At 35.1% G+C, this 12,387-nt stretch overlaps 1 protein-coding gene across 23 annotated transcripts in view; it reads left to right on the top strand.

The window, feature by feature from the left end:
* Positions 1–12,387, top strand: part of ADAM22 (ADAM metallopeptidase domain 22) — a 267,617-nt gene that overhangs the window by 192,655 nt on the left and 62,575 nt on the right. For all 23 annotated transcript variants that reach the window (XM_055346842.2, XM_019031229.4, XM_055346836.2 and 20 more), the window contains 6 exons: positions 756–830; positions 2,537–2,608; positions 3,418–3,584; positions 5,022–5,106; positions 6,488–6,578; positions 8,124–8,175. In XM_055346842.2, coding sequence (XP_055202817.1) covers positions 756–830; positions 2,537–2,608; positions 3,418–3,584; positions 5,022–5,106; positions 6,488–6,578; positions 8,124–8,175 — 542 coding nt within the window. The remainder of the gene's footprint in view (positions 1–755; positions 831–2,536; positions 2,609–3,417; positions 3,585–5,021; positions 5,107–6,487; positions 6,579–8,123; positions 8,176–12,387) is intronic.

The following is a 12,387-nucleotide window of genomic DNA, read 5'->3' as shown; positions in this document are numbered from 1 at the left end:
TAACTGTAGAGAACAAAGAGAATAGCTGCCTTAGTGGCTTTTCCTTAGTGGCTTTTCCCTGTAACTTTCATTGGTCATTATTTCGAAAGAGGAGAAAACTTGTTGGTGAGCAGAGAAAGCTAGCTGTAATAGATAACTCAAGACTGCCTGGGAGTTCTCAAAGCTATTCTAACAAAGACCCCATGTCATTTGGGGATCCCCTGAAACATCCTAGATGAAGGCACATGACTCACTCCCAGTTTGGAGATTAAATAATAAAAGTGCCAATCACTCCAGACCCTGTACCCTCTTGGAGATCCTCAGAGGACCTGAAATTAAACCCAAAAGAATGCTCTTCATATGTTACTATTTTCAAGATAGACTGTTAAATGAAAATCGCTGGATGCAGAAAGGAGTGAAATAAACGGAAGTACAAAATAAAGGACATATTCACATTTAGTTTTATGTGCAAAAGTATTTTTGGAAGGAACCAGTAACTTGCTATATCCATTGTGGGGGAAGGACTAGGAACTGAGTAGGTGGAGAATAGAGGTGAGAGGAAGACATTCATCTTCTGCCCTTTTATACTTTTTAAATTTTCTGAGTCATGTACATTTATTACCAAGTCAGAAACTAAGCAAATTGATGAAAATTTTTTTAAATGCTGAAGGAATAAAAAGGGAAAATTGTTTTGTCAGTTTCTTCCATATTTTTTAGCTTTTCGCAGCCAAGTTTAGAGGGCTGAATTAGGTGCTGTTTCCTTTCCTGTGTTACAGCTTCGTCGATATCCTCGTAATGTAGAAGAAGAAACCAAATACATTGAACTGATGATTGTGAATGATCACCTTATGGTAGGATTTGCTGTTGTTTTTAAGCCTGTTTGTGCCTAGGGTAAAACTGATGAGTGCAAAAATATGTTTAGAAAAAACAAGAAGCCCATCAAGTTGTAACCTGGAGAAGGTATTTGTATAATCAAATATATTTGTTAACTAGCAACAACCTGCAATTAGGAAATATTCATAGGTAGAAATAACTAGCAGTAACTTTTGAGTTTTCAAAAATACTTTGTGACTCATAGTATCAACTTTTGAGTTTGCTTGATTAGTAGAGGTACTAATATTTGAATCTCCACTTAATAAAATGACAAGGTTTAAAAAAATGGAAATTCCATTATATATTGAAAAAGTGAGGCACCAATTATGAGACATTTTAGTTCGCGGGGTACACCTTTATCTTAATAAAAGAAAAGCAGCTTTTCTATTTTGGTCTTACTGTGCAGAAATCCTATGGAAATGCTTACATAGCTAACCATTTAGCTTAGGATGAAGTTTCTTAGGATAAGAACTTGACAAAACTTTCATGTTGTTGAATCAAATTATTTTGACCCATAGTGTTTATATTCAGTTAATGGGCATACTGCAGGCAGTATGACTACATTCATAGCACAGCAATGAGTTATAATGCTAATTGTTCTATGTAACCAAAGTTTTAAACTAAAAATGTTTAATGATGCATATTGCTGAATTTTACTTAAGTTCAGGTACAACTGCATTTTAATTTACTTTGAACTACTTATTTGAGGAAAAAATGATCATTTATTTATGTATGATTAAACACATAATTTAGATCTTAATTATTACAGTTGCTAATAATAATAATAACAACACAGGATTGAGTGCTGCTTCCTTGTTCAAGCTAGGTCTAAGTTTTATCTTTCCACCTATTTGAATCCAGTGAATGTTTCTGTTCCCTAGGATTTTTATAAAATAAGTTATAACAACATATATTTTGTGCATTTTAGATTGTCACAAATTCAGATATCCATAGACATCAGTAGACATATAACGTATGTGAAATTAACCAGATATAAGACAGTATTAGGTGGGTAAGGCCTGTGGTGAAATGAATGGTGCATGGCCTGTCTAAGGGGAGCAACTGCCTCTCAGTGTTTGCCAGTTATTACCAGGTGAGAATGCTAATTTTAACTGAAGCCAGAAATTGGATTTTACATGATATTTCCTGATTTTTAAAACACGATTGAGACCAACCAAAGATATATGTGATCCACATCTGCCCTGTATGCCACCTCGTTGTGACCTTTATCTTAGAGGTTTCTTCTTGCTGAATAAGTCTTGCAGAACTTTTAAATTTGTATGCTTTTAGCAGCGTTCACATCCACTTTACTGTCTATACCCCTACTTAGATTTGTATGTCTTGCAATTTGTAGACAACTTTCATATGTTTTAGCATTTTGAATAATAATCCCAATAAAAATAAACTTATGAAATGGATGGATTGGGTATTTTTTACTTCATCTCCCAGATGAATAAATTGAGGCCTCAATCCTTTAAGAGACTTGTCTCAGGCAACACAGCAGATAAAGAACTTGATCTCAGCTCTGACTCTGACATTGTTTTACAGACAACACATTTTTACAGAAAAGATTTTTTTTTTTTTACATTTTTAGGGATCTTTCAATTGCACCATGTTTTCTCTGATGAGATGATTGTTTTCTGATCACTTTGCAAGACCTTCATTTGTTTTCTTTTGCTTTCAGTTTAAAAAACATCGGCTTTCCGTTGTACATACCAATACCTATGCGAAATCTGTGGTGAACATGGCAGATTTAGTAAGTATCAACCCCATTCATTATTGCCCTAGAAGATTCTTATTTCCTAATTGCTAATAGAATGGATAATATGATTCTTATAGTTTTACTGCTCTATGTTGCACTTCAGCCAAGGTGTCTAGTAAGTCCCGGGTGACCTTGCAATAGACTTTATTGACTTTGATGTCTGGCTGGGAAGAGGAACTGGTCGAAGTTATCCATAGATATGCTTGAAATTCCATCCTATGTTTTTCACACTGTAAAAACAAAGGTTGTGTCATACCCCTAACAAAGGTATTCACAGTGACTTATAACGATGGAGAAACAGTACAACAGTTGTGCCTTTAAGAGTGCCTGGTGCTGTGGCAGTGATGCAACTAAATAATTCCACTATACCTCCATACTTCCCAAATCTTCCCTTGATGAGGCTGCGCTAGTACCTTCTTCACAAGTCTAATCAGAGCCAGTCAGCTTGTATAGAAATTATTTCTTTGGAGAGTCTTCATTGCTCCATTTTTGGCTAGGGGAACTCAGGCATGCATGAATTCTTTTTCCAGGATACCAGAAAACAGATTCAGGTGGAACCTTGAATAGGGTGCAGGTATTTGTCAAAAAGGGATCTTTTGTTTCCAAAAAGTGCTCTGTTCTTTGGGTATTAGTCAACAATTTCATTCTCTGTTACTCAAGGGAAATGCATGTAAATTAGAAAGTTATCTCCCTTTAACTAAAACTCAAAGAAGTTTCCATGAAAGGAGTTTTGTAGTCCTGTTCATAAACTATTTGATTTTACCACATGTACAGCTGATGTGTTCATTTTATTAATATACTAGATATATAAAGACCAACTTAAGACCAGGATAGTATTGGTTGCTATGGAAACCTGGGCGACTGACAACAAGTTTGCCATATCTGAAAATCCATTGATCACCCTACGTGAGTTTATGAAATACAGGAGGGATTTTATCAAAGAGAAAAGTGACGCAGTTCACCTTTTTTCGTACGTAACTTCTGTAATGATGTATTACTTTTTTTGATTTCATGTTAAATGCTTTATTGTGACTGAAATGTATCCTTTCTGCTACATAACACAATTAGGATTTGACATGGCAGATGGCAGATAGATTTGGAAAAAGTTTTCAAGTATAGATTGCTTAAAATTGCCATGAAAATGTAGAAGTTTTAATTTTGAGTTATTTTATTATTTAATGTTTGTTTTATTTAATTTTTCAAGATATTTAAATAGAGCATTTACTGAGTAAAAATACTGCTAATACTCATATATAATATTCTTACCTGCAGATAAATTATATTCTTTAAAGTTACTGTCTTTTAAATGTTAATGTTTTCTCTATTTTTGGTTCTAAGATGAGAGCTTAGTATTTCTGGAATTTATTTTTAATTTTTTCTCACTCTTATGTTCTTTTTTTAAATAGCATGCATATTTGACGTAATAGCAAATTATATATAGTAGAATTTTAAAAATCTATCATCTAAAGTCAGAGCTGTTGAAGAAAGTTATAAAAGGAAGAAAAGATGTATTTTGGGGTAACTTTATAATTTCAAATTTAGAGAAAAGTTGCAAGAATACTACAAGGAAATTGCATATGCCCTCTATTCAGATTCATCAGTTATTCACATTTTCCCCATTTGTTTCATAATTTTCTTCCACTCTCCCTCCCTTCTTTCCATTCATCCATCCTTCAGTTTTTTGTTTGTTTGTTTTTGTTTTTTTTTCCTGAACCTCTTGAAAGTAAGTTGAAGACACTTACTGGGGATTTATTATTAAATAGTATATATTCTCTAAGAGTAAAAAGACATTCTCTTATATAACCACAGTAAATTATTAAAACCAGAAAATTTAACACAAACATAATACTTTTATGTAACCCATGGTCTATATTCAGATTTCACCACTTACCTCAATAATGTCTTTTAAAGCTAATTTTCCCCATCCAGATCCAATCCAGGATCACACATTGCATTTAATCATCATGTCTCTTTAGTCTCCTTTAATCTGAAAGATTTCCTCAGCTTTCCTTTGTCTATTTTGAGTTTAATACTTTTGAAGAGTATAGGCCAATTATTTTATTGACTGTTCCTCATTATGGGAATGCCTGATGTTAAGATATGTATTTTTGGCAGAAATACCAGAGAAGTGATTTAGTGTCTTTCTCAGAGTACATCATATCAACCAATTATTTTTAATAGATATACTTCAATTTAAGATATTTATTAATCTTGCAAGAAAACATCCCTCATAAACCTTTTTCTTTGGTTACATATATAAACAATTTTCACATTCTTCCCTTGCAATGTGAATATATTGTATAGAAATCTTATGTATAGAGAAAATAAATGTAGTAAACTAATAATGAGAGGTGCTATGATGTTTGAACTGTGAACAGTAAGCATTTTTCATTTCCTTTTCTAAAAGGGGAAGTCAATTTGAGAGTAGCCGGAGCGGGGCAGCTTATATTGGTGGGATTTGCTCGTTGCTGAAAGGAGGAGGCGTGAATGAAGTAGGTGTGAACATCTGTACAATACAAAGTGGTATGATGGCTGAAAATGTTTTCCTCATACTTAAGAGATAATTTCTCAGTATTCACATACTCCAGATGTTAGATTGCTATATTACAAATCAGTATGGTGGCCTGGCACAATGGCTTATTTCTGTAATTCCAGCACTTTGGGAGGCTGAGGTGGACAAATTGCTTGAGATGAGGAGTTTGAGACAAGCCTGGGTAACATGGCAAAATCCCGTCTTTATCAAAAATACAAAAATAGGCTGGGTGTGGTAGCGTGTGCCTGTAGCCCCAGCTACTGGGGAGGCTGAAGTGGGAGGATGGCTTAAGCCTGGGAGGCAGAAGTTGTATTGAGCCCAGATTGCACCACTGCACTCCAGCCTGGGCAACAGAGTGAGACCGTGTCTCTAAATAAATAAATAAATAAATAAATAAATAAATAAATAAATAAAATAAAAAATATAAAAAACTAATATGGTTACTGTAAGTGACCAGAGGACAGACTGGGGAAATAATGGCAGATAATATGGGATAATTATTATATATTCATGTTATACTTGGAATAATTTCCAGATTAAGCTACTTACAGATTAAATTGAGAGAATCTTTACCTTTACCTTCATTGAAAATAAGGCCCTATTTATCACTTTGAATGATTTTCCAGGGAATTGAATAATTCCCTGAAGCATCAGGTTGTCACCTAACAACCCAACTGGATATTTTTTCCTTAGTATTTAACAGATTTGGGGATAAGAAAAATAGAGTAGGTTTTCCAAAGGGTTTCTTTTACTCCTAAGGCACTAAACCTACTAGAGATGATCAAAAAGAAAATACTTGCATTTTTAAGAGGCTGCAAATTGAAAAATATATCCTCAGTTCTTCTTAAGTTTCTATTGGCCAAAGATCATCACTACCTCCTGTTACTCATTTCATTTGTTTTCTGAAGCTACATTCTATTCCACTTGAAGGGAATTTCAGGATTACAACTGGATACGAAGATGAACAAGTTCTAAAAAAATTTACAGATTTAATTTTATTTTGTATTATCCAAAAGACGGATTTAATAATATACCAATATTGAATTTTTCAAGAATGTCACTGGTGAAATTTGGACTCAGATATACATTTCCAAAACCCAAAAGCTGTGATTATTTCCTGACTTCTAGTATTTCCTGTAAGACCTAATCAAACGTGGATTTTTGTGTCTTACTACTTTTTCCCAAATGCATATTCAGTGCTGGCTACAGTGTGTTCAGCCTCTTCTAAAGAAATTGCTTAGAAATTACTTATTTTCAGCGATATTGTGACATTTTTCTCTGGTTCTTTGTCAGTGACAATTTGGATTTACATATATTTTATTTTTGTTTTTGTTTTTCAGTTTGGGAAAACTGATTTAATGGCTGTTACACTTGCCCAGTCATTAGCCCATAATATTGGTATTATCTCAGACAAAAGAAAGTTAGCAAGTGGTAAGTTTTAGTACATGTATGGTTAGTTGTATTTAAAATAGACTATTTGTGAAATATTTTGGAGAGTAAAATTTTTTGATTTAGTTGCTTGATGAAAAGAATTTGAACGATAGTAAAAGATAAACATCCAGCGCACAAACTGTTGTTTTCCAAGGTAATACAAAGAAATATTTACATTATAGGTGGAAATTTCTATGACTATAATAAACTTTAAAGCCATGTGATAATAAATTCAAGCTGAATTTAACCTTATAAGGGACAAAATTAGCCCAGTTTTTTCATCATTAATGGTTTAGTAGAGAATTCTAGGAATATAGGTTTCAGACGTACTTTTTTTTTATGTTTTATTTAAAACATCTCTGAACATGGCCACAGAGGTAGAGTTTCCCTGTCAGGATCAGACCTGATAAAAAGCTTAGTTAATATATGGACCTAGTAAAATATGCCAGGTTTGGTATCTATGAAGAATGTCTTTTCTCAAGTAGGTAAAATCCCTTTACCCTGAATGGTCAAATACTATGTATTTACCTTAAAATTTTGATTATTTCCATTTTTATTTCAGTAACAAACATCATAAATATTATTTTTATAATCTGGAATCCCAGCTCTTTGGGAGGCTGAGGCGGGTGGATCACCTGAGGTCAGGAGTTCGAGACCAGCTTTGCCAACATGGTGAAACCCTGTCTATACTAAAAATAGAAAAATTAGCTGGGTGTGGTGGCAGGCTCTTGTAGTACCAGCTACTTGGGAGGCTGAGGCAGGAGAATCACTTGAACCCAGGAGGCGGAGGTTGCGGTGAGCCAAGATCGCACCATTGCACTTCAGCCTGGGCCACAGAGCGAGACTCCATCTCAAAAAAAAAAAAAAAAGCTATTACCATGTATAGAGTACCTATTATATGCCAGATGATTGAGTGCTAGTATTACTTCCATTTAGATACTCATTTAATTCTCCAGGTAATTCTACAGGACACCCATTTTTAGCCCCATTTTACAGATGAAGTGACTAGATCTTACAAGTATAATGTCTCTAAGATTACACATATATCAGATGGCAAACTCAGGTTTTGAACCCTAGTATTTCTGATTCTGAAACCCTTCTGCATAACCAATAATATATTACACTGCCTTCTACCAGAAACCTTGGTGTGTGCAGAGACTTTCAAAAATGGTCAAGAAATTATAATAGTTCTCATAAAGGCCTGTGAAACTGAGATCCTGTAATAGTGCCATAAAGTTCTTCATTCTTCCGTTGGTATTTGATTGCCTTTCATTTAAGCCATTTTAAATAAATGGTTTAAATATGGCCATTTGTTAAAATACAAGGGTTTTTTTGGGGCAAAAATTATATAATCTTGATAGGGTCAAAGTATATTTTTGTTGCATATTACATAAAAAAATTATTGTAAGATGAATTAGAAAGAAGTGACTACTTTTTAAAAGGTATTTTAAGGAATAAAGTGGAGATAATTATTTTAAAACAGAAACTGCTTTAATGCAACTGTGTTCACTTTATAACAAGGCATGTGTATTAATTTTCTCTTAGGTGAATGTAAATGCGAGGACACGTGGTCCGGGTGCATAATGGGAGACACTGGGTGAGCCACTTGTATTTGAAAATAACTCAGTCTTACATTCCCTGCTGTGCTGTTGACTTCTTAGGAATATGACACTCAATAACTTAGTGCATGGAATCTAGCACTTATAAAATATTTTTGCAAAATAACCTCTTATTTATAAAAACAATTGATGTCAATTAAGTTGGTAGACCTCAGAGATTTTTTTTTCTTTAGCCTTACATCTAGGCTATAAACGTAAGAAATGAGGGACAACTTTGTTTTTGATGGCTTACCTGCTAATTCCCTTTCCTTTTATTTCCTTCAATTCTAATTAAATGGTTTATAAACAGTAGTGTGCTGGTAAGTTAACTCTTGAAAAAAAAATTAGAAAACAGCCTGGATTTGTAGCTTTCTCACATTTCTGAGGTGTAAATAGTCCCACAATAGCTGACTTCAAGCCATCACTGATGGCTTCATAATGTGGTATCACTGAAAAGGGAGTTGGGAAGAGAAATGTACAATCTGCTCTCCTGAGAAAGGTTTTCATTTTTATACTGTCCTCCCTTTCACACGCTCAGTCATCAATGCTTGTCTTTTATTCTTGTAAATAAATTTTACAGTTATTCCTTTTATTCCAAGCTTATCATTACTGCCCTAGTTTAAACTTTGACCATCTTTTGCTGTTATTATTTTAATAACATTTCAAATACTGAGTATAAATTGGGTTCAGTGCTTGGGTGATGGGCGCACCAAAATCTGACAAAACGCCGCTAAAGAACTTACTCTTGTAACCAAATACCACCTGTTCCCCCAAAATCTTTGGAAATAAAAAAATTTGGAATGTTACTAAAATAATAACAGCAAAAGATGGTAAAAGTTTAAACTAGGACAATAATGATAAGCTTGGAATCATCATCATTAAAAATGTATGAAAAATAAAACAGTGGATACTTATACACCCATTATCCAGCTTTTAAAAAGTAAAATACTGCATTTGTGGTTAAATCTCCCTTGTTTCCTCCATTATTAATTCCCAGCCCCAGCCAAGGTAACCACCATCTAAGTTTGGTTCCTATCATTCTCAAGTCATTCTTTATACTTTTACTGTATAGTATGTATGTGTGTTGGAGTAAAACATAGCATTTGGTTTGCATGTTTTTAGTTTATGTGAAATACATCATGCTGTATGTATTCTTCTGTGACTTGCTGTTTTTTATCAATATGATGTTTGCGAGATTTATCCATCCTGTTAATATACAATTCTTGTTCATTAAATGCCATTCTCCTGCTGAGAAATTTTGTGAGTCTCTGATGTCTAAAGAATGTGGTTCATAATCTTAACTTCATTATTTAGATGCGCATAATCTTTCTTCATTTTCATTTGCAATCTCCTTTTCCCCTACTATTCATGATTGGTTTGCTTACCATAATTGTACAGGAGTTTCTAGTTTTTTCAGTTTGCTAACCATAATACTACATAGATTTTCAGCTTCTTAAATACTTGCTCACCATAATTGTACATTAATTACCAACTTCATTTGATTTCCTCAATATATTCTATTTATCTGGAATGCATTTCCCTTTTTTCTCTATCTAACCACATTTCTAACCATCTGAGATTTGTTGTAATTTTAACCCCTGCTTTAGAATTTAATCATGTGTACTTATGCTTCCTTTCCCAAATTAGTTATAAATTTTTGAGGGATTACTTATTATACTAACACATATTTCAGACCTCACATCATAGTCCTTTGTACAAACTTGATTTTCAACAAATATTTCTTGATTGTGTTTGAATTTTGAACTCGCAGGATATGTATAACAAGGAAAATAAATGATAAGAGGGAATATATATGCAAACATCTGTTTAAAATATTTTTCCAGCCAGGCATGGTGGCTCATGGCTGAATCCCATCACTTTGAGAGGCTGAGGCAGGCAGATCACTTGAGCCCAAGAGTTTGAGACCAACCTGAGCAACATGGCGAAACCACATCTCTACAAAAAATACAAAAATTAACCAGTCGTGGTGGCACACACCTGTAGTCCCAGCTACTCGGGAGGCTGAGGTGGGAGGATTGCCTGATTCCAGGGAGGTTGAGGCTGCGGTGAGCCATGATTGTGCCACTGAATGCCAGCATGGGTGACAGAGTGAGATCCTGTCTCAAATAATAATAAAGTAAAATATTTCTCCAAAAATCTTTGGACTTTTTGTTTAGTAATGAGAGGAAATGATAAAAGTTCTATAGCTGCAGTTTCAACAATTACGAAATTTCATACTAGAGATTCTTGTCTTTTAAATCCTACATAGTATATTTGATTATCCTGATTATTAAAATGTTTAATAGATAATCTGCATAGCACTAAGCATAATATACAGTGAAGTCAAATGGCTACCTTCAGATAGGTACAGCTGTGTACATTGGAATTCTTCTTAAAGAGATGCAAGCAAGAGAAAAGCCGTTTGTATAAAACTATGGGATATGACGCTATAATTTGATTACGCCAAATATCACCAAACAGCAGTAATTATGGACATTTGTTCCCATGGGTACATTCCCTACCATTTCTACTTTCTGAAGTTCTGTACAGCTAAATATTAGAAAGCAGGGTTGAAATGAATACCTTCAGTCCTATTTAAAGGTATAAAAATTAAAATTTGAAGAATGCACTGAATACAATAGCTATATTATTCTGTGAAACAGAAGTTGTGGAGACAGAGGCAGGAGAGAGACATGATATCTGCCTTCAGATATTTGAAGGGGCTATGTTAAGGCAGAGGAATAAGACTTTACATAGTTAAGAATACAGAACTGTTCAGAAGTTAGAAGTCAGATGTGGCAAAATAAAGGTAAGAACAATCCACAAATTTTCAACTGTTCATATATTTTAAAAGCTTCCCTGTTGGGGAGTTTACTGTCACTGCCAAGTGTTGGAGAACAGACTGAGGTTCCTCCCAGCTCTGCAGTGGGCAGGAGGGTGGGCTTGGCTGTGACCCCTGAGGGTGCTTTTACAGAGAGGCCTCTTTGTAAGAGGCTTAACTAGACTTTGACTTCTAAGAGTCCTACACTAAGAGTTAGTGACTTTTTACTTTGGCAGTATGGATCCAACTCAGGTTTTGACCAGTAGGATAAAGAGGGACTTTGGGGCTGGGCATGGTGGCTCACGCCTGTAATCCCAGCACTTTGGGAGGCCGAGGTGGGCGGATCCTCTGAGGTCAGGAGTTCGAGACCAGCCTGGCCAACATGGCGAAACCCCGTCTCTACTAAAAGTACAAAAATTAGCCGGATATGATGGCAGGTGCCTGTAATCCCAGCTATTAAGGAGGCTGAGGCAGGAAAATTGCTTGAACCCAGGAGGCAGAGGTTGCAATGAGCCAAGATCATGCCACTGCACTCCAGCCTGGGCGACAAGAGTGAGACTCCATCTCTAAATAAATAAATAAATAAATAAATAAATAAATAAATAAAAGGAGGGGCTTTGAAAAAAGACCTATTTAAATTTGATAACTCTGGCAGAGATATGTTGGATAGATTAGAGGAAAAGGTGATAAAAACATTGGCTGGAGTAAAAGCATTGCAAGGAAAAAAGGAAGTAATATTGTTACCATAAAACAGATGGCTTGGTTGGTCACTTACTGGGTATCAACTTTATCATAACCAAGGAATATTAAATGAAAGGGATTTTATTACTTTTAACAAGCAAGTAGAATACCATGGATAGTTCCCAAAGCAGTGTATCCCTGAGCTGGAGGCTGTGTCAGGTTTTATAAGCCTAGGGTAATGAGGTGTGATCTGATTGGATCTTGCAATGAGGTGGTGCCGGGAGGCATGATCGGACTGGATGCCAGAGCTCAATCTGATTGGATACTGGATCCTGTCATTCAGTGTATATTAGTTTGTTTTTCATTGTTATAAATGAACACCTGAGATTGGGTAATTTATAAAGAAAAGAGGCTTACTTGGCTCACAGTTCTGCAGGCTGTACAAGCATGGCACCAGCATCTGCTTGGCTTCTGGTGAGATCTCAGGAAGCTTTTACTCATGGTAGAAGGCAAGGGGAAGCAGGTGTGTCACATGGCAAGAGAGGGAGCAGGGGAGAAGGGAGGGGGTGCTAGGCTCTTTTTAACAACCGAATCTTGTGTAAACTTACTACCAGCCATTTCCTCTTGGAGGGCACTAAGCCATTCTCGGGAGGACTCTCTCATTAGACCCCACTCTCAACATTGGGGTCATATTTTAACATGAGATTTT

Source organism: Gorilla gorilla, chromosome 6 (assembly GCF_029281585.2).
Source record: "Gorilla gorilla gorilla isolate KB3781 chromosome 6, NHGRI_mGorGor1-v2.1_pri, whole genome shotgun sequence".
Taxonomy (NCBI): Eukaryota; Metazoa; Chordata; class Mammalia; order Primates; family Hominidae; genus Gorilla; species Gorilla gorilla.
The sequence above is the reverse complement of the archived record's forward strand: the minus strand, read 5'-3'. Positions and strand labels throughout refer to the sequence as shown.